Genomic DNA, 27,576 nt, shown 5'->3' with positions numbered 1-27,576 from the left:
GTTCTTCAGCAACAATATTATTTCTTCATACTTTTGTTTGAGGTGCCTTTGTGTCAATTTGATATTGTAAAAACCGGCTGGACAATCGATAGCAAAGTCACCTATAAATCATCCAAACTCAAAAAGTTGGAGTGCATAACTCGCACTTTCCAGCAACTACATTAACATTGAAGTTGAAATTTGATTGAATGGGCTTTATTTGTAATTAACGGGGGGGGGGGGGGGGGGGGAAGGTATATGACATTGCCACATTAAATAAAATATTTTAAAAAACTAATCATTCAGTGAAAAAATCAATCAATAAAATAGAAGGATTTAATGTGATCACACTAAATACTGTTAATTATTTCCCTCTTTTAAATTGATAAAAGTCCATATAGATTCAAAACGCAATAACTTTTCAAGGTACACTTGGCCCAAATCTCACAGAATTCCAAACAATAATGTTAAAAGAGTGATGTCCCCTTTAGCCAGCAGCAAGTTTGAATTCGAACAATAGCTCCTAACACCGCTAGGGGGCGCGGGAGGAGGGACAGAAGTGTCTATCAGAGCTGATGAACTGCACAATCGAAAATCCTCTGCAACCACAAGTTTTTTCCACTAAAGAATGTCTGCTAGATCACATTCAAGGAGGCAAGTGCATGCTCTTTTCTGAACAACACTATCACAGCGTGAGTCTATTTCTATTGTAGTTTCTTTTTTCTTTGTGTAGTGTCTTTTAATGTCATTGGATCTGGAGAAACATGTTCCAATAATCACAAACTATGTCTAAGAGAATATTGGCCAGACACAAACTAGATTATTTCATTTCAATAAGCCACCAAGTTTATTTTTCAAGCAATTATGAAGGAAGAAGCTATGTTTTCAATGGTGTCCACTTTGGGGGAATGTCACAGTTTTTGTGTGTAATAAAAAGTTGCAGTACATGAGTATGTATATACATACATTCTGACATATACGAGTATTTCGAGTCAAATTGTTAATTGCAATACATGTCTGTTTATGTTTATATGATTTCCTCTGGAGTATTTGAACTTAAATCTTTACATCTGCATGAACTCACCGTCAAAATACAAAATAAATTTAATCATAAGCTAAAACACAAAACGAAATACTGCTTAAACATTATGACCAGAAGTCAAATTTACTTAAAAGTGATTTAAAGTTTGAACTGAAGACTTAAACACAGTTTAATTTTAGGCCACCCAAGTGAGTGAAGCGAACATACCCATACAATTCCATACAATTCCTCATCAGCGTAGACTTCAACTACTCTGCATTAGATTTAAAATTAATTGCCCAATTTAAGAAAAACCATAAAAGCAGAAGCTATAAACTCATTGGCTATCCTTCATAAGGCTGACAAAAAGCACAAGTCAAATGTTCCCCTTTTTCGTCTATGCACAATTAGAGCTCAGTCACCCCCAGGTGTTGCAGGCTGACAACAGAGATGAGGGCAAACACGTGCACTGCAACCTGTCAAAATCTTATTTTATAACCAAGATCTCCTGATGCAGCCAATCCAGATACCTGGAATCTGAGATAAGCTCTTATCTGGAATATTTCACCTGTAGGCTGGAAACTCTTGTAGATGTTTTTTTTTTTTTGTTCTGTGGTGATTGAGTTGAATATGAGATAATAATGATACTAAAAGCCTTACAACATCTCTATTTGCCTCACTGTAGGCTGACATCTCTATTTATGGCAAAAGGTTTGTTTTAATTGTTTAGATATTTTTTGTGACAACATACCAGTGAGATGATCATCTTGAAAAGATCCCTGAGGAAGGGCGTATTCCACCTTTCTACGTTCCCAGGTAAACAGCCGTAATATCCATCTTTTGACGGTCTCTCTCATTTCCTTTTGCGCCTCATATCTCACATGTTGTGATGTGTGGACAGAAGAGTAGAAATAGGACAGTAGGGGGTGTATTTATTACACACACACACACACACGTGCGCACACACAGATACGCGCACACACATGGATACAGACACGCACACACATACACACAGTCTTCATGTACACAAATGTAATGTTTTTTTTGTCAATGACGCACAACTATGAGTTGACACAAATTTATACCGTATGCATAAAATTTGTGGCTTCTAAAAGAATAAAACTCCCATCTTGACTCACGTCCACACCCAGGAGGTCACATTTAGCGCTTCATCATTTAGCGACTTTTTTCTGCAGCCAAATTATATCAGATATGCAACAAAAATTCAAAACCTTCGCTGTGCCAAATCATTCTTACCGCATTTAAAATAAATTATGAAAGTTTCTGAATAGAGGAGAGCTGCCAAAGACCTGAACAGGCTTTGCAGTAGGAAATGGATAAGGCTCTCAGTAGGGGCCTGACTCCCCTCTGAGATGAGGCCTAGTGAGGATAAAAACACTCAGTAAGGGGCTTGGGAACACTCTGTGTGTGTGTGTGTGTGTGTGTGTGTGTGTGTGTGTGTGTGTTTGCACGAGACTGGGTCAGAAATAGGGAATGAATGGTTATGTGTAAATTTTTAAAGCGTGTACAACATATCTAATGTATAATGGGCCTTCATTTCAATATATTTCCTTAGATTTAGATTCAGTCACGTAAGACTCGTATTAATAGAGTTGAATTATGAATTGGCCCAAAGGCCTCCAATAGAGCGCCGTGTGAATCGTACAAAGGAGCTGGTTTGGGCTAAGCAGGGCTGGAACTCAGATGGACAGGCATGGGATACCTCCCTCTGCGTCCCATGTACTGGATTATAGGTCGGGCAAAATCCCAAAGGAGGTGTGAAGCAGGAAACAAACCGAACATTATTACAACGACCAGCATCGTTGCCATGAGAGGATCCACGCTGGCTTTATCCATTGGCAACAAGTGCCACTGGGCACCCTACCCCACGCCTTTCACAGTAGGGGGCGCCACAGAGAGATACGATGGGGCAAAAGGATAAATGTGCACCAGTGTCGGCTGCCAATCACCTTTGTATGGTGATTGTCGGAAGCTTGAAAAGGTCGTTAAGGGGATTTACATAACATTTTGCACTCCGCCCTGGGTTCATGCGGAAATGTTTGATTCCATATTGAGTCGAAGCTTCTATGTACTCTGATAATGGAACCTCTGGACGCAAACGCACGATGGTGATTTGACTTAATAGGATACGATGGATAGAAAACAGATTGATTAATAACACAACTGGTAAAACCATCTTTTTGTATTAAGGACATCTGAAACATTTTCTCCGTCCTCGGTGCCACGCAGCGCATGATGTCACTCGACCACTGGCAGTTCCTTCACTTAACATATGACGAGTGCCCTAGTTTACGTGTGAACCACTGGTGTCCTGGGACATCCGTGACAGATGGTTGCGACAAGCTCTTCATGGACACGTTTCCTCAAAAAGAGCACAGGGGCCTCTGGCATTGGAGAGGGGAGTGTATTAAGAATGGGAATTGCTTGCTTGCAGGATGTGGATATACTGGCAAAGCAAAGGGACAATGTCCATGCCAGTGGACTGGATTTCCCGCTAAAGGATGACTTGCTTAGGCATGAGTTTACCATGCTCCATTGCTTCAAATTCTCAGCCACCCTTTCGGTGACCTTTATTGAAAGCATGAACTCAAAGTACATTTGGTCTGGAGTAATATTTGAGGATATATCAGCTCCTCTCTTTGAAACTTGCTTCAAGCGTCAACAAGATGAAACAATGATGAGGATAAAGGTAATTCTTTGAGAGACTTTTTTTGGTTGGTTTGAAGTTGATTCATGTTTGCTGTGTATACAGGTTTGTAAGGGTTGTCCCAACCCTGCTCTCTGTTTTAAATCCCGCTATATCCCATCGAAGAAGGCATCAAAGATTAAAGTGTGAACCTGTTGCTCCTTTTGGGTAGATAATTGTTTGGAATGTGCAGCATGTTGAAGCAAGGCCTTGAAGACGACCAGCATCAACTGAAATCTGTAGCATCAAGAACCGGTAAGTGTCCTGATTTGGGATTTTTCACTTGTCAAATTGATGCCAAATGATTTGTAAGATAGTCTCATCTTATTCATTTGACATTCATGATTTGACAAGATGATTGTAAGTGGCCCTGTGGGGCCTCCACAGAGGCCTAATGGTGACAGGCAGAACTTCTTGCTCACCAGGTGGTCAGAGTAGGCTGTTTGTACTGTATTGTGACTGATCATATGTAAGCCCTTCAAAGGCAACCCTGAACTGACAAAAGAGCTGAATACATTTTAATCTTTGTATTTAAGGGCACTCGATGAATATAATTTAGAAACTTCCTCATTAACTTTGAATTTTGTCCATAGCGGATATCTTCTTAATGCAACTTGCTCTCATGTTATAAATTTCCCTTTTTGACCATTACTTTGATAGACAGGCTTTACTTCTGACTGTTTGCTGTGTTTGTGTGTGTTTCTCAACAGCGCACCTGTCTGCCTCAAGGCTGCAAAGATCGCAGCCTCTCATTTCTGGCTAGGGCTCGTGTGGTGATGTATTAGAGGGCTTGTCGTTGTACTTTATTGAAGGCTTATGACAAGCTATCTGACACCCTGACAGGGTCAAAGGTGTCAACCTGCTTACACTGACAGGAGGATAGACACATGAAGGCACGGGTGAGCTAGGTTGCTACCTGACTCAATTGGGGGTTGTAGCCCGAGGGCTTTTTCGTCATCGAAGGCTGGACATAGTCTTGGTTGATGCATGGACCAGACGACAGAAGCCTTGACAGTAACTTTTTGTAATATGTGTGTTTGTCATATGCAAAAAGAGATCTGGAATGAATTCTGCATATCAAACATTAAAATTGTTCACGGCCAGATTAAATATAGAAATCTACTTTTTGGAATCCTAGTGGAAGTAGAGTCAAAGTACTTCTGTATAGTGGCCCAAAACCCCCTGCAAATTACTGCCAAAACTATGGTCTACAAAATGGCTAACAATTTTGGTAAATCTGCACAAGATGGAAATAATGGCACAATGAATTCTAAAGTCTCAAATCCTTGTTAAGACCCTTCATCTTTCAAACTAAACTAGATCACACCAAGAATCTCCTATCCCTTTATCCGTTTTAGATCCTCTAATCCCTCGGCCATTTTCAATTCTTTCTCTTTTTTTCCATTTCAAATGGGCAACTGTTTGGTTGTCCAGCACTGGAACGTTGAGAATTTGTCCACTCAGTGAAAGGAAAGTAACTATATTAAAGAAAGGAAGAGCTTTACACAGCCAAGAATGCTACAGATCTCTTTAAGTCCCATAATGAGATGTTTTCTCTCCCCAGAGCTTGTATTGACATGGAGACTAATGATTTCCACAAAGTAATAGATTAAGAGTGTAATGCACAGGGGTGGGAAAAACAACACAAAGTGATTTAAGTTACAGAGTATCCAAAATGTTTAGTGCTTCCCTTTGTATGGGATGTGAAGAGCCTTAATGATATGGAATCTCTGGAGCAGTCCAACACTAAAGTATTGTTGAGGGGTTTTGTGCTTTTAAATATTGGACCAACTAGATAAAAAGTTTCTTGATTATAAATCATCAAATCAGAAGAAAAATCTTCACATAACATGAATAAGAAGAACAAGAATAAGAAATTTTTTAATAGCAGACCTCATCTGAGGTCTGAGACCTGCCAATTAGGTCCTAATGTTATCTATATTAACCCTTCGCCCCTTCCCTGACTTAGCTTTATTGAGGGAAGGGTACAGGGGGTTGGGGTGGCCTCAATAAAAACAGCACTAAAAAGCAATTACAGTGCTGTGAAGAATGGAACTTGTCAGTAATTTGCTGTCTAAAACCAAGGAGATTGCAGGTCTGGGGCCGATTGGAATTCTGAGCCTGCAGTGCAGTGTGGGAAAAGCAGTGGGAAGGCAAGCACCACCCTTTGTGAGGTAATTACTGGAACTACCAGAGGCCAGCGCCAGTCCCTGCTAATGATAAACCCACTCCTCCCCTGCTAGTCACCTTGTAATTGATATACCCACTCTCAGTCACTCGTGTCCACAACCATGCAGATGGGTTTGGACCTTAGCGTCTCCATTTGGCCCTTGGTACACAGAGAGCTGATGTTTTGATGATTGATAAGAATACATTTATGAAAATCTGAGGAGAGGGAAAACTTGATTCTTCTGTTTGATCTTTCATGTCGCCAGGCCAAATTGGCACAAGTTGCTTGTTGTTTTGCCATTGTAAAAAAAAAATAAATAAATAAAAAGATTCCTGGAAACTAAAGTTCTATTTGGAATGTAATCCGAGCATTCCTGTGTGGATTTCCGGATGTTTCAGGTTGTCATTTTAAATAAATAAATTATTTTAAATAAATAAAAACATACATGTGTTTTTAAATGAACAGTATTGTCTAACAAAAAAACATTGATGCATTGTTTTATCAAGTCTTTATCAACTAGTATTCAGTTTGTGTTGCAGTTCCACTTATTACCCCTAGAGGGGGAATTCCAAAACCAACATTCTATATCCTCTAAAGAAGATAGTCCTACATGTATGTGGTTAAAATAATAACTAAAAAATTGAATACAATATATTACATATTAGTAAAAATATTTCTAATAATACTAAAATAATATGTTCCCTCAATTTGAGGTATTTTCTGAAAATAAAGAATGTTCAAACTGTGTTTTATGAGCAGTCAACAGGAGGTCATCATACATGACAGAGGTACTGAGGACCTGCAACCCATCACCAGAAGGGGACAACAAATGAATCAAAGGGTAACAGAAATTTAGTCCAACAAAATTTATAAACACAAATTCCAAAGAAAGTGTTCCTATCGATGCGACTGGGAAAAGCAGGAAAACTTCACATCTAAAACATCTAAAAAGGAATAATGATACAAATGCTGTGTTAAATGAACACTAAAATACAATTGTCATTGGGTTCTGATTTTCCAGTTTGCAGGTCTATTGATGGGTTGGAATCTGCTTTTCCAAAAATACAATTATTCAGTATTATGTCATTACTTTCCCGTAGTTTTTTAAATGCACCATACAAAGACACATTTTTAGCCAGTGTTTTGGTACAGAAGCCTCAGAAACTTTATTTGACCTATAATTAAAGTGCTGAACCCCAGGATCTGTTGAACAGGATTCTCAGTTAGCGCCTTTCAATTTTCCACTAGAAAGTTGATTAGACAGAAGATGGAGCTGGTTTTTCTGGCAACATGCAAACAAGTGCATGGACTCCACTGCCTTGAGCTGCAGTGTGCTGATTAGGTGACTAATGAGTGATCATGTCTGTCTTCTTTTCCCCTCTGCTACACTGGTGTGATCCGACTCACTGGCCCCCCCATGAAGCTTCAGGCACCACCAGAACTACCAGACCTTATCTCTCAGCAGCCACCTTGGGCTAGCACAATGACACCACCAGAAAAACCTGTCCCTAGAAGAAATACCGACATGTAAATTCACACAAACGCAGACTGTGTAGTGCAGTATGCCTCACCCCTCCTCCCCCTGGTTTCTCTCCCCTATTTAGAGTAAAGTTCTCTTGTAAGACTAGAGGTGGCAAAAATTCCTTTGTTGGCTTCAACAATACAAATAGGCACTTCAAAAGACTGCTTTACAGGTGTCACATCTCTTCTGATGATCGTGGCGCTCTTTAGAAATCTTGCAGATAACCCATCTTCTCATTCATCGCAGGTGACATCCTTCGCGCGCCGCACCCCCTACCCCCACCCCGTCCCTGGGCTGTAAAAGAAGACGCGTCATGCCACGATTGCCGCAGACGTTGGGGGTCACAGCTGTCCAAAAATTGCTTGGTTTGCTGTCACTGCAAAGAGTTATACACCGAAGATGGTTTGTTTGGTGAGTCTCATTCATTGGTGAAAAAGTGATTAGTATTGTGTGATAAACAACACATCAGAAGATCTGGAGTTAGAAATTAGCAGCTCAAGTGTTGGGCCAGGGTGTGATTGCTGTCAAGATCATTTATTTATTTAAAACAAAGGTGGGGGATTATTACTTACAGAGGTTTTAAAAACAGGGCAGATTGATATCAGATGAATTAAACTACAAATACATAGGCTGTTCATTTGTAGAGTACTCACATATCAAATGCATATTTTGGGATTTTTGGTAGTCTAGTCTGCAGGGGCGTATGTGTTAAATGTTTAAAAGTACTTTATCCAAGACACTGATCTACTTTCACAGACATCAAAAGAGTGGCTTCAAAGTCACTAACATAATGAAATGCCCACACACGGATTCTCCCCTCTGCTGCTCTGCTCTGGCCCGTCACCTTTGGTGCATAAGCTGCAGCATAAACAAGAAGAGCTTTGAGAACCACAGAGCAGCAGCCAGATATGATTCATATCTAGTGCTAGCCTTCAAATCCCATTTAAAAAAGACTTTTGTTAAGATTTTCTCTGAATAAAATGGCCAGGTAGTTAATCATAATTAACCAAGCGACAAATAAAGCAGCACCTTCAATGATCGCTTTTTACAATAAAGTTCTCAAAAAACATAAAATAGATGAAATTAAAGTGTGAAATGAGAGTATTTGCATTGTGTATTTGGATGTATAGTCCTTTTCCTTGTGCTTCAGGCTGTATAAGGGACTCCAGTCTGCCCTGCAGTCTTCATTTGAAATGCATGCGGTGGTCAGGGTGAAACTCAGGCCTTAAAATAAAAAAGAGCTGCCTGATTGCAATTAGGTCCATTGTCTCCCATTTATATGGTTATTGGGTGGTGCCTGTTGCAGTCTGGTCGTGTCAAAGTTCTCACAGTCAGGATGCCATCTCCCACACTGGAGCCGCCGTAGCTTCCCTGGCAACTATCTGCTAACAATGTTCATGTCACTTGGGTGACAAAGCTGCAAGGTGGGTCTGCCTCAAGGGGAAGGGCCCATTTCCTTCAGCTAAAAGGCCGCCTTTCTGCAGGGCCGAGTTTCTGTCCATCCTGTGATCTGTTTCATGTCTTGTACTTGTTTTCCCCCATTCAGATGGTGTGAAAAGTGCCAAAGGTCGAGGTGTGGAATGAGCGGCTCACCGCCTCCCAGTCACTAAAGCAAACCTGAACCTGGCTGGCTCCCAGCAGTTCATCCACTTCCACAAGTCCTCATTCATTCCCCATCATGCTGCAGGATTTAAATACCATAGCATTTTTATGTGTCTGGGAAAAAAGAGTTCACCCAGCTAATGAGGTCTACCCGCGAGGATTCGAATGTAGTTTGATGCGGGGGTGGGCAAGACGAATGAACCCTCACGAATGAAAACGGAAGGGTATCACTTTTTGTGGTGCTTACGCTCCAGAGGGGGTGTGTATCAATCTTTCTGTGAGATAATGGGGTTAGATAGCAGCGAGACCTGGCCTCTGGTGGAGACATTGTTGCAGGGCTATCAGGGGTCCGGTGGCTGAGCCGGAGCACTGATGGGCTCTATTCACATCCAATCCTTAATCTATCTTGAGATCAGGCCTTTCTCTTCAACAAGGCTCCATCCATTTCTGAACTTTCATCAGGGGAATTTTTCCCCCTTTATTAAGTCCCCCCCACCCCCCACAAAAAGCACAGCTTGAGTCTTTATTTCCTTCTTTACCTTTCTACAGCCTATGTTTGAGTATTACGACCTTCACCTAAATCTGTTAGACATCATGACTGACAGTTATTCCAGGTCTTGGGATGGAGATTTAATCTTCTATTCTGGGTTTATAGAAGAAAAGTTGGGAGTTTAATCTGCGGTAGGTCCCAGTTCTGTCATCATAGGTGGTTTTTAGGGTCCACATGAGATTAGCCTGTTTGGTTTTCTATATTAGGGTTCAGGATCTCTCTGATGTCAATCCTCAGAGCTGCAGAAACTGTTTCCATATCACACCAGATTGTTCGTAACCATGGCAACAATTGCATCCCGAATGTGAAAGACTTTACAGATGCAGTTTCTGTGGCCATTTATGCTGCTTGTGGTGGTTCTGTGTGTGACTGATTGGAAATTTCTAATCACTTATTTCTTCAACTCTTTATTTTTTTAATCTAATGTTTTACTTTCAAGGTCAAATCAAGGTAACACACAAATGACCTGGATAATAATTTCAGAATTAGATTCTTTTCTTTTCTCTTTTGTGTTATCATCATTTAAATGTCAATGAATATGGTGGTCATCTTTTATCCTTTCCAACTCAATATTTAACAATGCCTATATAAATGTCTAAATATAATTGCCATACAAACTCCAGTCAGTTGTTGTTTACTTTATTTTGGTGTTACAGAGTTAACTTAAGAAATCTATGATAGACAGAGAGACAAACGATGCTTGTGTGCAGTCAGTGAAAATAAAAAAATGAGGTAAAAAAGCTACAGTGTTACAGTCAAAACACTGTTTCCAAACTGTATTTCTGCAAATATATACTTTTACTTACTAATATGTACAGGACATATCATGAAATAAATAATTATAAAAAAAGAAATCCTCCAAGTTTAGAAATTGATAAAAATGTAAAAACTACACTGTACAAACCTTTGGATTCAAAGACAACAAAAATTAGAACATTTCCACACAAACAATCCATTACATGCCGAATATACAGTCAAATGATGTTATACGGGTCATTTTGTTGCCTATATATTTTGTGAATCCTCTTATGGCTGTTTATTAACATAATTAATAGGACAACAGGATCAAAGATGGGGAATTTGAATGAATTCGGATGACAACACACACCTGCCAACAACTGTTGGCTCAGGGCTGTCAGTCAAACAAAGCGCACGCTTTTTCACAATATATGCTCCATCTCAGTGATTTTCATCCTCCAAATAAATAAATAGATGTTTATTTCCTCAATTAAAGGGAAAGTAACACGACTTTTTCTATGATGGTGAAGATCTAAGACTATTTTGGTCTACTTGGTTAGAAAAAAAAATCAATAAATGTAAAAAGAAATTGTCAAAACTTCACATTTTTTGATGTCTTTCACAGAAAGAAGCAATTCACACAAGAACATAACACATTATAGACATGGAAATGATGTATGTAAGAACTTAAACGCACACAAAACACAATATTATCTTTACATAGCAGCAGCGAATAAATGAAGTCTTGATAGTGTCTGTGATGCTGCTTGTTGTTTAGTTGATGGGGCGGGGGCAAGAATCCACAGCTGAGCGGGGGTTTCATCAAATGCACTACTTTTGGTCATCATTAAACTATAACTTGCAAACTATACTGTCTAAGCTACGGCTTATTTTATAGCTTAATTTGGGTTATGTGTGCCTGCAAGATTGTACCTCTAATTCAGCAAATATTGAAACAAATGCAAGAAGAAAAGCAGTGGTTGGAACATCCCTTTTTATAAATAATAACTTTCCCACAGGGATTCATGTGACTTTAATAATACTGATAAGAAAAAAAGGGGAGCATGCTTCATATCACAACATGGTACAAGTGCTGGATATTCCGATTTGCTTCCAGCTCTCCGATCGCCGCAGGTTTTCTTTTGTCTTTGGTCATAACTATCGATGTCGCTCAAAAGCGTTGTTGTTCTGGAAGGATGAAAGCTTACAGTGTTCCCAGGTGTTTCAGGAGATGTGGATAACGTTAGTGTTTTTGTTTTGCCATTGTTCAGATGATGCAGGTCATGTTTACTCTCAAAATAGAATTAACTTTTTAAAGCAGATATTAGCTTGTTAGCTTACAAAACAGAGGATATGTAAACACATTGCAGCATAACGACATAACTACATTCACTCAGGTGCAAGTGCATTTGTACCCAAACATCAGTAGTATATTAACACTATTTCAAAAACAAACAAAAAAAACCATTCACACAAAGGTAATGTTAGTTTTCAGATATACACGCACATACACTTGAGGAATTTTAGGAAGAAAAAAAATGATGTCAAAAAGCTTTTGTGGTTAAAAAAAATACAACGACTAAACGGGAAAGAAAAACCATGGAATGTATTTGCCCCATAGATATGAAAACATTGGCAGTGCTGTCCTAATCCCAACAAAACGCACTCATACGTAAACACACACACACACACACACACACACGTAAAATCACCAATATGGTGTTTGTCAGTCAGCTGACAGTTCTCCGTTTCTGCATCTTTGCTCATATCTGTAGGCTTCAATGCTCAGTTTGTGACGTCTACTCAGTCAGTCCAGCAACGACTGGCCCGAACGTGCCTGCCACTGGAGTCCCTCAGAGCCTCTCATGTTGTTCTGCCTGCTGACGCCTTAAGTTTTGGTGACGTAAGATGGAAACCGGTTGTCTTTATTTGCACGTGTGCACGTCGTACACTCTCACGCACTCCTTACAGCTGACGTAACAGCACCAGTGGAAAACACAGTCGCACTTTTCCTTTCGCCTTTCAGTCCTGGTGTTGTGACCTCTGCCGCAGCAGAGGAGGTCGCAGCCATCTATACCGTGCGATGTCAGGTTGCAGACCCGATCTCGGGTACCGAAGGAACCCGTCTGCGGATTGGGGTCACAGAAATTGGGTGAGGTTTCATAATAAACCAGATCTCGCTCTGTTGGGGGCTTGAAGTAGTTGTACTTGGGTCTCAGGGTCTCCACCCATCCACGGGACTCACGGTGTTTTTCCACCACCATCTCCGACGCGCTGTCGTACTTGTCCTTCATGTAGTCGCCAATAACTCGGAAGTTGGGCTGAGACCACCAGCAAGTTTTGACCTCACAGCTCCCAGAGAGCCCGTGGCACTTACACTTCAGAAACATTTTCTCATTAAGAGACTGTGGATAGAAGAAAATATCAAATGGGTTGATATCAATTCAAACGGAAAAATGTCCCAAAGCGGTCAGCGGAAACCCACCATTCTTCCTGCCTCATTGTTATGGCGGTTCATAGCCGAGCGCGCGTCAGGTCGATTCTCCCTTGCGTCAGCAAATTCCCGGGACACCATGGTCCCAAACTCCACGTCCTCGCTGCAGCCACCCCATTTCCATCCCTCACCCGGTGGACCCTTGTGGCGGTTGTCGCATCCGCAAATAGGGGCGGAACCCTCGGCGCAGGCGCGGGTGACGGCGAAGGCCACTCCCGCCGAGGCGATCGCGTGCACAAACGACGACTCTCGGGTTGCTGGAATGAGAAGTTGAACAATGAAAACGACTTCTCCAAGGTGAAATTGTAGAGATAAAGGCGTCTGCGCAACTGACTTTTGGTAGGATTTTGCAATGACGTGTCAAACGTATTCAGAGGTGGTAGCTAGAGAATATAGGTCACCACCTGTTCCCTTGCAGATGATGTCATCAGCAAATATTTTTGAAGTCAACCGCAAGAGCCCAACAACACGCAAGGTACCTGTAATGACGATTCCCTCTGCACCATTTGTATTTTCAGGCATTTTCGAGGTGCTTTGTGTAACATACAGACATTTCTTGTCCTCTCTTTGAATAAAGCTGACACGGCCCCTTTGCCTCTGTCTGACATGACAAACTGATGAGTCAGAGGGATCAGGATCTTCCAAAGAGATGAGAGGAAGAGAGGGGCCTGACAGGCCTGTAATTAAGGGACTCAATTAAGCTTTTGAAAGGTTAGGAAACTGCCTCACACTGGAACAGATCAACCCGGAGCTGCGATTGTGGTGTCTAGATCCTGAGCAACTTTTGTTTTAATGATAGAAAGAACTAGCTCCCAGTGAGGTGGTTGCCTCCGAATCTGCTTAATATACTTGTGTGGTCTCAAGAGACACAGTGAGAGAGCAAGAGCAGAAAGATGGAAACACCAGGTGGAACTGAGGCACAGCGATGGCTACGGATCAATAACAGAATCACAGGCTCTGTGAGGAGCGATGAAGAAACTACACATGCCTCCGTGTAAAGAACCAGGAACACAGAGTAGAAGAAAGAAAGCAAAAAGAAAGGAGGACTATAAAGCCAAACTAGAGGGAGCGCCTCCCTTACAGCAGGTTCCAACCAGTCTGAGGACTAAAGGGCATTAGTAACAATGATGCAAGAGAAAAAGGTCTATTGGCATTCTCCACCACCCAACGCATGCTGCTATTGTATGCGTGCGAGGGTTACGGCTATGCACCATACACCTGAAGCTCTGTCCCACCTTTAACATACAGAGCAGGTCATGGGAAGTCGGTTCCATTCGTTCCTGCACCGCCAACGAAGCTGGACTTTAGAGGATGGCGAAACGACAATGATGAATTCATGTTTTTGATGTTGAGGGCTTGAATGAGCTGAAGCGTGTGGACAATAGAGGCTCCACAATCTGTACTTTAGTGACTTAATTTTGCGTCGGCAAAAGCCTCACACTGTTGTCTGCACATGGAGAATTTTAACTGAGCGGCCACCAGGACTACTCTCGTTTTAAATAAAACAAGGCTACGTATTAACTGAGCTATTAATACTTTCCAACATCTGTTTAAGCTGATAAAAGCTTTTTTTTAAACATCAATATACATAGTACATAGTAAAATGACATCAAAATGATTGCTGTGGACATGTGTTCTCCAAAAATGATCCACTTGTTCAAGTGTCTTGAGCAGCTCCTACATCCGTTGCTCAGTGTCGCAGTTTTACAACCGGTTTATGGTATTTTGGGGCATTTACCCTGACGATGCTCCTACACCACTTTGGCAGACCCTGGTAGGCCAAGTGGTCCCTACAACCTGCTGGGGGGTTGAATCCCCTATTGTGCTGCCACTGTCACGCTGCGTTAGTCCCACAATGGCCCCAGATATTTTATATGAAATTTGCCCCGGCCAGTGATTAGTGGAGACCGAGTTAAGTCATAGCAACAGAGAACTATGCATTGGCTGGACCCTGCTTGTCGGCAGACGGGGAAATCCCTATTCAAATGCTTTAATAAAACAATCTAAAGGGCGTGTGAATGGGGAAAAGCACTTTTTCTCCTGCTTAATCTCATGGTTGCGACGATATTGTGCTCCGAGCAGCGCTCAGTGGGGAGCAGGGCTAAGGTCCCCCCATCAACTTCGTTTAACACACCCCTTCTTTCTTTTTTGCCCAGAGTTAATGATATACTGGTGCGCGAGCTTCCCTCCCCCAAGCATGGGCAGACATGCATCTCGTGAAAAACCGAGACCTCTGAGCTCGTCCCGAATCGTTACACTTTCTCATCCTCAGGTCAAAGGTCCTAACCCTCGTCCCCTGGTCTTTTCCCAGTCGGTTTAGCCGAGGTTTAACGATTCTGGTTCATCAGTTGGGTTGAATCTCTGGTAATCGGAGTGCCGTTTTTGCTGTCCGTTCCACGCTTTACAGGTTATGTAATGTGCGCGTCCTAACAACCCCTTCTCAGTTTAATGGCTTTTAGGAAATGGTGACAATGCCCGTCTATCCCCGTGTGGGTGGCAAGACCTGTGAAACTGTCCACTCTTTACAGCAACGCTGGCCGTCGCCAATTCTGTCATGTGACTCATAAAGAGGGGTCTGATTATACCCACGTCGTAAGTAGGTCTTCTGTAAATACCAAGAATGCCAAAACATTTCTGGGATTGGCTGTGCACACTGAAGAACACCTGCGCAGCTTTCTATTACCTTTCATCACAGGCAGATTCCAGCGGTGCATGTTTTGACACTTTGGTTAATGTAAATTAATGAGTGCTGACGCAGACGTAGCCTAAAGGCAGGGCTCGTGATTTGGGGTGTGGAGTGAGAGAGAGGGCCAGGCCATGTGTAAGAGAGAAACAACATGCACATAGAAGAATCCTGAGTAAGACGGAGCATGTGTACGTGATGGGTCTGGTTTATAATCACATATTTCTGTTTTTCTCAGAGGAAGCCATGTTCCATTCTGTAACTCAGAGGTGGCGTTTCTTCTTCTTTCGTGCCCTGTTGTCTTTCATTCTTGAAGTACTCCACTTAATCTGCTTCTGTTAAACAAACTTCCAACATCCTCGGTGAAGACGAGGAGGACCTGGGCGGTGATGGGATAACTGATAGGAACTAAGCCTCTGAACTCAATAAAGGCGCTTATCCTCCTTTCAGTCCCCGCTTCTCAAAAAAAAATGGCAGAAGGAAACTGACATACAACAGTCTGAATCGTGGACAAGCACTGCAGACACTAGGGAAGACAATGGCCCAGTTGCACACAAGAAAACCCCAAAATAACACCGGCATCAATCAAATGGAAGTCCTCTCCTCCTCAGCCTTATCAAAGGCTCCTGAGCCCCTGAGTCACTCTTTTTGGTCCCTGACAAAGACACTTAATCCAGCCACTTTGACCTCTCACATTATTAAGGGCCTCGGTGACCTTAATCCAATCAAAATGATTCACTAAAGCCCAGTAGCTGCCTCCTATTTCCACTCAGCACCTCTGCAATTCGGGCCTGGGAGGGGAGGCAGCGAGGGGAGATGAGGTAGCATTTTGCACCACAATGGGGACCGGATTGAGAACCCCTATCGTTAGCCACCTACTTGAGCCCAAGCCCCCTCCATCAACTGGCTCAGGAGTTTATTAAAAGCAATTGCCCCGGCTAGCCTCCAACCCCCCTCGTGTCTGCATCAATCTTCCCTAAACTAGGTGACAGTTCTCATTATTGAAGCCCTTGTGTTTTCCACCGAAAAGCAACCTCAATTCAACTACTGTTTTAAATACGCGAGAAGTACATCGATTATTTAAAAGAGGAGAGAACCATCCTGAGCATAATGAGCGTTTCTTGTATGATTTGGGGGTTTTCTTGCTAAAATTATTGACTGCATCCCAACGTGACAAGAGCTGGAAAGTTACGACACACCATCCACATTTGCTTTGAAAAATGCAATAATTTCAAACATGTACAACACGAGCCCTCCCAGGGAATTCCCTCCCAAAGAAAACACCAACAAGACAGAACCCACTCGTCTTAATTGTGTACATTATTTGATGCATGCCGGCTACGCTGCGCTTGTTCAGTCCAAAGTCTATTTAGACAGGGATTTGAATGTGCATAATGGCTGATGGAGAAAGCCAGCCAAGCTTTTCTAATGTAAATAGAACATAGAGAGAATATAGGATTGTTAATTGAAGAGTTAATCAGCTTAGAGACACAAAAAGTAACTCATATTTTTTCAGTTCTGGTGTTTTTGCAGTTGATTGGAAGAACTAAGACCTTCTAAGAACTTAGAAGAGGGCCCACTAAACCATTACAGTTTTCTGTCCGTGTCAGATTTGATAAATAGATGTGACACACTGTAACGTTAGACTATTTGTGCTGCTTACATATGTCTTGTGTTTCAGATATTGCTTATGGATGCACACTTCCTCATTGATACATTGATATGCCGGTTTTGTGACCTGTGTTGGCGGTACCTTTATCCAACACTGGTCCAAATATGGCCAGATTGTCGTTGACGGTGGTGCAGTTCCAGCGTCGGCCTCTGAACTGGTGCTGACACTCCTGGATTCCAATCTTCACGCCCTCCGCCACGCTGGGCATTATCTCCACGTAGTTCCGGCAGAATCGCAGCTGCTTGGGGACCAGGCCTGGGATGCTGCCACAGAGGATGGGTTGAGACCCCAGTGATGAGTATTGGTGGCCCACTGCTAGTGACCTATAAGGACAATGGCAATTTACAAAGTCACAGTATCTAACTGAGTGCATTTTTTCTTCTTGTTTTTCTATTGTTTTCTTCTTGAAGGCTCAAGTGGGAGGCTAATTTTTCTCTTTAGGTGGATTGTAATTTTACTCCCAAGTACCATTGTCTGTGTTTATTTGCTGTATTCGATGTTACCATTAGACGTTCATCCTTTATCCCCTCAACTACCCTTTGTGCAGACACCTGGCCTTTGTGTTTATTGAAATTGCAACCTTGCTAACTCAGAATCAGGCAATGTTTCTGTCTAAGATGAAAGTCCACAACGCATGTAGAAGTCTTCATAGACCCTGAGCTGACAACTCGGAAAGCTACACCATGTTATTAAGTGTCCGCACACTTAACAGGCCTTCAGCTTAGGTTAATAAGAGTGCAAACCCTACAATGAGACTTCAGAGAGTGTATTAAGAGCAAAACAGAGCCCAGCCCCCCTTTTTCTTTCCTTTGAGGAAGGTATTCTGGGATACAACAAGTGCAAACTTGGTTCGCTGATTACATCTGTGTTTTGCTCTTTTCTTTGCTTTTCTCTCCATCTTTCTGTCATGATTTTTAGGTGTTCTCTCAATTAGGCTTGTTATAAACTAGTTATTATAGGAAAAAGACGTCCATTGTGTCATTGCGTAATATGGAACTCAGACAGTTTGACGCTAGTGTTGTTCATGTGGCTCCATCTTTAAGCGTTTGCCCTTCATGTGAGCATTAATAGGCCACACTGTCATACCAAGGCTGAGCTGCTTTAATTGAAATAGCACTAAAACTGATGAAATGACATAGGTGGAATATTTGCCTTTGACAGGTACTCTGTGCATAATCTGCAAAGTTTCTCAATGCCAAAGGAGACTAGACTTATTCGCTCTTTAAATGTTCATTAAAGATGAAAAAGATACGCACGATGAGGCCGCTATAGACAAGAGAACAGCTTCTGGTGATTTTGCACAGGTGTGCGGTCTTTTGCTGTAGTTAGCTCATTATCATTTGACCTGTTTGCCGTTGTTCCACGACTAATTGCTGATCATAAGATTACCCAAAACCACCGACGCCAGCCTCAGGCTCCTGCCAGTTAAACCAGTCCCAGAGAATAGATCTTCCCCGGTCAATGATGGAAACAAAAAAAAAAGCATCATGGCCTTAATAATTTCTAATTTTCTAATTTCACTGTGTGTTTTGACAAGGACGTTTGTACGACCCATCATGTCAGTGAGCCCTATTTTGTGTCGTATTGGGGTTTTTTTTTGGTTTGTTTTGACAGGATGTGGAGAGGCCTGGAGTGTCCAGTTGATCATTAACAAAACATACAGCGAGACAGCAACGGCAAGTTGAAAATGACTTTAGAGGAAACTGTCTGCATTTGTTTGCAGCCTCCATTAGTAAACAGCAGCACTCCTGTTACGTGATGACCTCTCTTTGGCCCTTGTCCGTCCATCTACCCCGAAGCACATCCTTCCCTCCAGCGCTCATCCCAAAACTGCACCTCTTCAGCTAAATGCTGCAGTGTGTTTCTACCAGGCTGACCTCCTGAACGTGAAATGAGTCAGTGCTCTTCGTGTGTGTCTGTCTCAGTGGTGCTGAGTAATCCATGCCACCTCTTCCTGTGTTGGGAAATGGGCTAAAGAGGAGGCAGGGCATGTCTCATCAGACATGAGTTATGGCTTTAAAATGTTGAATGCATTTGCAAACCGATACTAGTTAATATCTTAAAATAGCTTCGGCGTGTCGGTTGACCCCGCTGTCATTTAATGGTCGATCACCTCGACAGTTTCACTTGCAACTTCACGTTTGTGTGGACACGCTGAAATACAAACTGATGAAATTCAAAACTCAAGCGCCACATATATTGTAATTTAGCCTCGGTGCAGGCTTCCCCCTTGTCTAAGTGTATCGAGTGCAGGTTTTAATGCATATTTCAGCAAGCCCAAGCAGGGTACCTTAGAATTACCACTTTACTTGTGTTCCCTGAGGCCTTGGAGCCGACTTTGACATCAAGAGAATATGTTTGGGAAAAGGAATGTGCAGCAAGCTTTCACCTCCAGGTATTTATCTTCTGAGGTGGGGTGGACTAGGGAAGGGGGTGGTGGGGTGGTGCGTGCGTGCAGCCAGGCTATGTCATGGCAGGTTGGGAACGAGACAGACAAGAACCTGTCTTAATGCCTATCCCTGTGCCCGACACCCGTGAAGCTCCTCCGAGTCTGAGAGCAGTGCAGCTGCTCTGCAGGCCCGGGCGATTTGATTCTGGGATGAAACGGCTCCTCGTGCAGCAGCACATCAAGAGTACTGAGCCGATACACCCGCAGTCTGCAAGCGATTTTAAAGGTGGAAGTGATCCGATCAAATCCAACCATCGAGACGCAACGTCCGCTACGACAGAGAGGAAAGCTGCCTCTCATCATGCCCCTCGTATCTGGCTCCACGTGACAAAACTTTGTGGAGGTGGAAATCCGAGGCCTTTTCTTTGCCAGCGTCCACGTCTGCCGTTGAGCAACCGCAGAAGGAGAAACGTGCCCCTTTCACATAATCCATCAGATAAAGAAAAAACAACAACAATCAACAAACAATACATCCTAATATAGATTGGGAAAGTCAAAAGTCGGTGGATGATTCAAATCTCTTGGCGAAGACGTTGCACAGTTAGATCTGGATTTCCTTCCAGCTGTGCATATAATTACTTTCTCATCAGTATCACCACAGAGAGAAGCAGTTTAAGGCACACCTAATATGAAAGCAACCCCGATTATTAAAGGATTTACTATAAATACAGCTTTTTTCTTTTTTCTTCAGCGCTTAAAAGACGTTTGTATTTGCAGTGATGCATCAAATGCGGTCACAGAACATCAGTAGACGCGTTTATTTAAAAAAGAAAAGTCTTAAATTGCAATTAGAAATTCCGAGTTTCTTCCCTGATAAACTTTTTGATCAGCTAAATTCTTGTTTGATTGGGAAAAAAAGCCCTTCTTTGTGTTAACTCGTGGAGCGTTTGGTGACTGAGCCTTCATTTCTGTATATTAAAGTGAATTAAAAGGTTCAGAAATGCACACATGACATTGAAAAGGGGCATTACTGAAATATTTCCAAAGCATTAGGCAAGGTTTCATGTACAGACGTGCGCGCACACACGCACTTCCAAGCACACAAATGTGCACCTGCTGCACAGGATACATATATATATTTTGACAAAAATGCATTGTGACATGCTGCAGTATCACAAAGACACAAACAGGTTGTTAGGAGTGCGTCTCTTCTGCGCCCGTTTGGGTGGTTCAGTCTCAAACTTTACTAATCCATGATTTTGATCTAGTATATGTTTTTCCCTGTTTAGATTAGTTTAGTTTGAAGACATTTCAACAATACCACTGCCGAAAAAGCCGAATTCTCGCCTTCAAGCTGGAAACGTCAATGCGCCTAAAAGTTCCGATGCTGACAATCGGATTACAAACACACAAATCTCAGTATTTAAAGAAAAAAAAACAGGCCGTTGGGAATAGAAGAATAAAAAACTTACCACCAGATGGGATAACTTGCCATGACACGCGTAAGCCCACACAGCAGCAGGAAACATCCAAGGTATATCATCCTTAAAGCTTCGCAAAACTTTTCCAGCAGAGCCTACATGCGCGCTCATACGCGCACTCAGATCGGAACTGAAGAAAAACCCCGCAAAAAAGAACACAACAAATAAGAAATCTGCGCTAATTGATGCTTGGCTCTATCCTTGTCCTTGAGGAACTGGGGGGAATCGGACTTTCGCGTCTACTGGTGGCAGAAGAGGCAAATATTAAAAGGTAAAAGCCGCTTGGTTTTTAAGACCCAATCAGCAGGTATTGCCAAAGGGGGAATTCTGATGATATGTTCCCTCTGTTGCTTAGTCAGGCGGCTTGAACTCACACGGTAGAATGAGCTAATTTTAAGATGTGTTTTAGTGCTCATTGAGAATTGGTGGCATTAGCATGCAGTGTGTGTGATATATAATGTTGTTTAAAGGCGAGAGGGAGGGTCCCAGGGGTTTTAAATAGACATCAGAACCCCCGTGGATCGCGTAGCTATAACAACCTGTCCGGATTTCACTCCCTGGCTTGAAGCTTCTAAAATGCAGAAATAAATATGTGTGAATTGCTCCATATTATTGAGACACGCAGCCCTGATCGCAGCCGTCTCCATGGAAGTAAAACGCGAAGAGAACCGACGGATCGCCGAGGCAACAAGTTAGAAACATTAGTGGCTTCAAATTATTAATCAGCAGCATTATTTTTTTTAGCAGATGTGTGGGAATATCACACGAGCATTTATGGGTACCTTTTTTTTTTTTTTTTTTTAATTTTCGAGTCATTATTTTCAATTCATCTCACTGATCCCAGCAGCGTATAACTACGTTTATAACTCTACTTTTTTGTTTAATTTTCTTGGCACACATTTTTTTTATATGTCTGTCAGGTTTTTTGAGACCTGATAAATAAAAAGCAACAGCAGCAATAATACTAATTCTACTACTACTAATAATAATATTGGTCGAAAAGGATTTTAAAAAATCGTAAAAACAAACTCTGTCCAAGCTTGTGTTTGTTTCTAACTATTCACTGCATTATTTCAACACAAACCAATAAATAAATGAGCTCAACTTTGAGCTTCACTGCTGATATCTAAAATTTGGCTTTTGAGTTTCAGATCTTCCTCGTATGAATTTGAGAGTAAAACACAAGCAAGACGTGTTTTTGCGGGTCTCACGCACATCTCCGGGATGTTCAGCGTGTGTCTGATCATGTTGTTGGACCATCTCTGGTTGTTTCCTGCGTGCTGTTGCGTGACACAACACTCACGTCTGACTGGCGCGGCCCCGCAGGAAGCGCAACATTAGCACCGTCTAGTGGAACATATGTGTACTGCAACTAGGATATCTATAATTGTATATACTGTATCTATATACTATATTTGTTACGTTGTTTTAATTTGTAAATAAGTAGTTGAACTTCGGTAATTTCAAAATTACAGAATATTTTGTTGTATTGTAAATCCTGCGTGAATAATTAATTAGTTGTTTCAAGTTTCCGGGAGTAAAGTCGATATACCGTAATTTAGAATAGACTTTAACGACAGAGAGAAATATTTCTAAATAAAGAAACAAATAATGGGATGGGAGCCAACGTTTGTGGAGTAAATATGTGTGTTCTTTCCCTTTCTCTCGAAAGTGCACGACAAAAACAGAATTGTCACATCCTAAAATTACGTTTCACAGCTCTTTTTCCCCCTCCCCTTTCGGCCTGGTTGTCCATCAATTCCGCATTTCAGCTCAATCTCTGCATCTGTTCAGTTTCTCCCAAAAACAGGAGGACATCATGGTTCCTCTACGTGCCCACGGTGACCTCACCATGCTGCTGATGTCATGCACGGCCGTTTCAGCCAGACTAGTGAGACCCGTCGGTGCTTTGAGGAGGCCTCTGTCCTCTTCTTGACACAACACAGCTACACTAACACCATGCAACACCATGTCGAAGTGCTAACATTTTCATTACTTCACTCAGTTTTCCATGAATAGTTTCCTGATGGACCATGATGCTGTAAATCATGCAGAGACCGGTCAGACGGACGCTTCCGTGCGTTATTCGGGGGTGCATAAACACAAACACACCACTAGATGTCAGAATTGCCCCGGAATTACATCATCAACCACGTTATTTCTAAATCCATGGCGACAAAGTGGATAGTGTTGGAAAATATTGTTTCTAAAACCCTACTACTGTCCCCCTGTTTTTGACCATTTATGTTAAAATGTAATAAACAAAGGGTTGATTAATGATTAATGTTTGTCTTCAGTCTCCAGGGTCAAAGGCAGAGATCTGGACAGCGGGAGCCGGGCCGAATGTCCACCGTCATGCCAAGACTGAGGTGGTTCAAAAGCAACACGTCTGACCTCAGACGATTTACGCGAAGCTTTGAAAGCTGTTTCCCATGATTTCACTTATCGGGAGCGTTTTTTTTTTTTTTTTTTTTTTAACACAAGGGCAAATGAGAGGCCAGCAGGCGAGATGCGGACGTCAACGCCTTTGGCAATGCCCATCCTGAAGATAACGCGGAGGCAGACCTTTTGGTTTTGTTTCCCATGACTGGCGACCAATGACAGGAACAGGAAGGACACTCCTCCATTTCTACACACTATATATAAGCATCATATCATCAAAAGTGTTGTCTGGTTTAGGTGTCAAGGCCAACGTGTATCATTTTCCTACAATAATCCGTCTTTTCAAAGCATTCGTAGACCTTCTCACAATGCTGCCTCAGCACTGCAGAAACCACCTGTACACCAGTGTTTTCTATCACATTCTGGAAGAGACGCTGAAAAAGAAAATAAAACGCACTTTTTCTCATCCATTCCTTCCCCTTTGTCTGGCCGTTTAAACACAGAGAGTTCGCTACGGGCCATCCGGGGTTGCAATCAGTTGAGCGTGAGGCTGACGGGACCACAGCTGCTCAGCTGGCCTCTGTCTTGTTTCATTAAGGCTAAGCAAAGCAGATCATACCGTTCCGTCAGCACTCGCGACCCTTCGCTGTCCTCCACATCATCTGTCTCTCTGCAGCAGCGTGCACTTTCCTGGCTCACACCCTTCACCTGCCATTGCTTTTTACTGTTGAGACTATGTCACGGTCGGTACTTTCTGCATGAGGGGAGGTGAACCTGGATGAATGGCTGTGGATAAACACTGCTGAATCAGAGTGTTTTACCCGTTGCTGTGATACCAGAGTGGATGGCATCATGCAATATTAAATCTAAAAAAGGCTGTTTTGATATTAATCCCTGCGAGAAACACAAGCAAAGCCGCTGGTGCGATGGAAATGGAACAGACCAAAGGGGCACAAAACTCCATCTGCTTTCCTCCAACCAAACATTTCAGCTAACGTTAAAGGTCTTCCATGCATGGTTCCACAGCAGCAGGAGCAGCAGCTTACGTGTGCCTACCTAAACACTTTCAGATACAGACGTGCTGCTACATGCTCACATTCAATTTGGCTCCAGTGTGTCATAACAGCTCAAGAGAAAATGTGCACCAACTTCAAAATGAAGCAGGATTAAATTCCTCCTCAACAATTTTAGCTAACTTGCACCTTCTTCAAAATTTCGTCAACTGCTGTAAACACTAAAGTTTCTGCCCGCCATCTTTAAAGGTATCCAGGTGATTTTCTTGCCCCTTTGTGATGCAATCAAGTCAACCTTTCGTTCAGAAGAACAGCCCCTCTGGATGAACTCTTCCTGAATCCTGAGAACTGCTGCACACGCTGCACCCGACGCCTGAAACAGCAGAGCGGCACAGACGCACCGTCAGCCTCCAAACCTAAGCCACAAATCATGTCTGGTACGTGGGAAAGATCATGTGACCCTGCAGCCGAATGGGGCGGTGAGAACGTGGAGTTTGGCGGTAACTGGGTTGGGATTGAACGGATACGATTTGCATTCCTCTCCAGGGATGTGATACCGAGACAAGGTCAGACCAAGGCTGATTCATAAGAGAAAAGGGGGGGAGGACCTGAGTCTTAGAAATCCAGACAGTGACCTCATATTTTACGTTAATTTTCTGTGAGATGGTGTGTTTATGTGTCGAATTAATGTGCACTAAAATACTCCAGCACACAATGCTCAGGCATCTGCGTCGACATCACATCGTGCATTTCGGCAATAAGAAGCCAGACAAGGCTAAAGCGCTCAGAAGGAACTGCAGAGAAATGGAACAACCTGAGCGGAAGTTACCATCGTTACCCACGAATATCCCTCTAGTGGTCACCTGATGTAACAGCACTTTTTTTAAAATCAGATTTAAAACTTGGCTTCAAGTCAGTCATTTTGAGCGTTTGTACCTCGGTGACAGCTGCCGAATGAATTTCTAGTGTTGAACCACTGGTGGTGCAGAGGATGGAAAAAAAGAAACCTTAGAAACAATGATGTAACCCCCCCATCCCCAAAGTTACCAGGGAAGTCCCCGTCATTTTTTACTTTATCTGCAGTCACGCGGCCCTGCCTCTCTACCCACAACCCAATGGCAGCTGCATGTTTCTTTGGTGTGTATCAACCCTCCACAGTCATTGTTGACCCATGACTGTTGGGACTCTGAATATGAAAATGTAGGAAGGTTTCGAGCCTGATGACCGATTGGACGTTACAAGTATATCTAGGGCATAAAAATTACAGTACAAAACTATTCACACCAACCAGAAATGAACTGTCATAATCGGTTTATTAAGCACTCGTGCTTTTTCCAATCGACCACGTCCTGTTTGCACCCATTTGCACAAGGCCAGTGTTAATGAATGGTTCAAATAGTGCCAAAGATATAATCCAGAGGGAAAGAAAATGGCAGATGAAGGTAAGGTTGTGCCTTTTAAAGAGATTAGCATCCATTACAAAACTCCGCCACCCCCTCCAACACTTGCACCAACCCTCGGTTCAGTTATCGGGAGCTGCGGGGACATAAGCTCACACCCTTTTGTCCTCGTGTTTCCTCGACATCAGATTTAACAAGCTCTGTTTTCTTGGTTGTTAGGTCTGGGAAAAGGGGGAGTGAGTGTGGAGGGTGTGGGAATCAATTATTCCTCTCAAGCAGCTAGCAGGGCCGGCGGGTATTGCTCGGGATTAGAGTCCATTCTTGTCATGTACTGACAAACCCTCGGGCTGATCTCCTTAAATCCAGGTGTTATCAAGAAAGCTCTGCCCACGGGGACCCAAAGCTTTTGGAAGGATTCTCCTTAACCACTGACTGACAGGCCAATAGAGTTTTTTATTTTTAAGTACATTCCTTTGCCTTTACAGACCTACCAGCATGAATACTGGACTATAATTTGAAGTCGAATTTAAACTTAGAGCCATCAAGTCTGAGCGGCTTAGCTAATAGTTACAGGTGGGTGTGTGTTGGAGCGGAGAGTGTGGTAAGATTGGTGTCTGTTTACCGTAAAACCGTGATTGATAGCCTGCAGTTTTTAAAAAGCTAAAGGGAAGCTACGTCGCTAAAGATATGCTGATGTTTGTGTTAGGGTTAAGGGTTGGGACTTAGGGTGAAGGAGGGTACTTGTGGAAGCAAACCTCCAGAGCGTTAATAGGAGTAATCATAAAAACCTGTTAAAAGGACTCTTTAGTCTCAGGGTCAGTTGAAGGATTTGGTCAATTAACACGGCAGAATAAGTGGTCCCATAATAGTATTGGTGAACTTTGACCCCCCCCCCCCCAAAAAAGTGCTGGATCTGCTTCTTGCCAGAGCAAAAATGGAACAAAACAGGGAAAGCCAGGCTGTAGCAGAGCTGCCAGTGGTATCAGTCCTCTCATCTTACGCTCGCCACAACGCAAATAAGCACATATTCCAAAATGTCAAACTTATTTTAAAGCAGCTCTCAACAGCGTTCCCTATCAACCCGTCATGTTCGCCCCTGCTTAAATAACCAGGCAGGACCGGTGATCTGTCGACAGCAGCGATCGGAGGGAGATAATATCACGTGGAACACACAACTGTAATTATCCTTCCTAATCTCCAGGTTAAGTTGCTGCTTTGTTTCAACACACCGAGTTAAAAACTTGGCTCGCCGGAGTCACTTGGAGCGTCTGTGGCGAGTATGGTTTGGGATTGGGAACCGGTGCCTGGATCCTGGCAGAGGTGCTGAACAGATGTAAAGTGGGAAAAGCTGGACCTGATCCAAGTCCAGATACCTCTCTCTCTCTCTCTCTCTCTCTCTCTCTCTCTCCTTATTTCCTTCTCTGCATGCCAGAAATGAAGGTGTGTACCAACACAAAGCTGTCAGACGGTAGCCCAGAGGTGTTTAAACTGGATTTTAGCAGGGTAGCTGCAGAGCGAAGACCTTCTCCGCTGGCTATTATTGACACATTTGCTCATTTCTTGTGATGACCACTGCGCCTGAACACAACGGGGCCTCGGCACTGAACTAATGGCACCTCCGAGTCGAACCATCACGAGAAATTTGCTTCAGCATGCAACATCGGTTTTCAGGAATCGGCCTTCAAATTTCCCCCTCAGCCAGATGAATCGCCGGCTGATTGATCCGCGCTGCTCGACAGTTCGCAAAGTAATTAAGAGTTTTGCTTCCTGCTT

At 42.7% G+C, this 27,576-nt stretch overlaps 1 protein-coding gene and 2 long non-coding RNA genes across 6 annotated transcripts; 2 read left to right on the top strand and 1 right to left on the bottom strand.

The window, feature by feature from the left end:
• The first annotated feature begins 141 nt into the window (after positions 1–141).
• Positions 142–10,066, top strand: LOC130538376 (uncharacterized). Of its 3 annotated transcripts, XR_008953856.1 has the most exons (6): positions 142–3,710; positions 3,880–3,962; positions 4,418–6,718; positions 7,301–7,404; positions 7,646–7,810; positions 8,946–10,066. It is a non-coding gene; the product is annotated as an uncharacterized LOC130538376 (long non-coding RNA). The 3 variants fall into 3 exon arrangements; XR_008953855.1 differs by having other exon boundaries at positions 3,880–6,718; XR_008953854.1 differs by having other exon boundaries at positions 142–6,718.
• A 1,239-nt stretch (positions 10,067–11,305) lies between these two features.
• Positions 11,306–21,246, bottom strand: wnt3a (wingless-type MMTV integration site family, member 3A). The gene is made up of 4 exons (XM_057055847.1): positions 21,000–21,246; positions 17,220–17,461; positions 12,775–13,040; positions 11,306–12,694 (listed from the first exon to the last, which is right to left on the bottom strand). The coding sequence occupies exons 1-4, from the start codon at positions 21,068–21,070 to the stop codon at positions 12,215–12,217; spliced, it is 1,059 nt and encodes a 352-aa protein (XP_056911827.1). The 5' UTR covers positions 21,071–21,246; the 3' UTR covers positions 11,306–12,214.
• On the top strand, positions 21,144–23,860 carry LOC130538375 (uncharacterized). Of its 2 annotated transcripts, XR_008953853.1 has the most exons (3): positions 21,144–21,279; positions 23,306–23,377; positions 23,493–23,860. It is a non-coding gene; the product is annotated as an uncharacterized LOC130538375 (long non-coding RNA). The 2 variants fall into 2 exon arrangements; XR_008953852.1 differs by having other exon boundaries at positions 23,306–23,860.
• Positions 23,861–27,576: the final 3,716 nt, after the last annotated feature.

Source organism: Takifugu flavidus, chromosome 15 (genome assembly GCF_003711565.1).
Source record: "Takifugu flavidus isolate HTHZ2018 chromosome 15, ASM371156v2, whole genome shotgun sequence".
Classification (NCBI taxonomy): domain Eukaryota; kingdom Metazoa; phylum Chordata; class Actinopteri; order Tetraodontiformes; family Tetraodontidae; genus Takifugu; species Takifugu flavidus.
The sequence above is the reverse complement of the archived record's forward strand: the minus strand, read 5'-3'. Positions and strand labels throughout refer to the sequence as shown.

Coding starts and splice junctions, on each gene's coding strand:
- wnt3a (XM_057055847.1), bottom strand. CDS start 21,070: ATGATATACCTTGGATGTTTCCTGCTGCTGTGTGGGCTTACGCGTGTC. Junction 17,462..20,999: donor GCAAGTTATCCCATCTGGTG/GTAAGTTTTTTA, acceptor TTGTCCTTATAG/GTCACTAGCAGTGGGCCACC. Junction 12,695..12,774: donor ACAATGAGGCAGGAAGAATG/GTGGGTTTCCGC, acceptor TTCTATCCACAG/TCTCTTAATGAGAAAATGTT.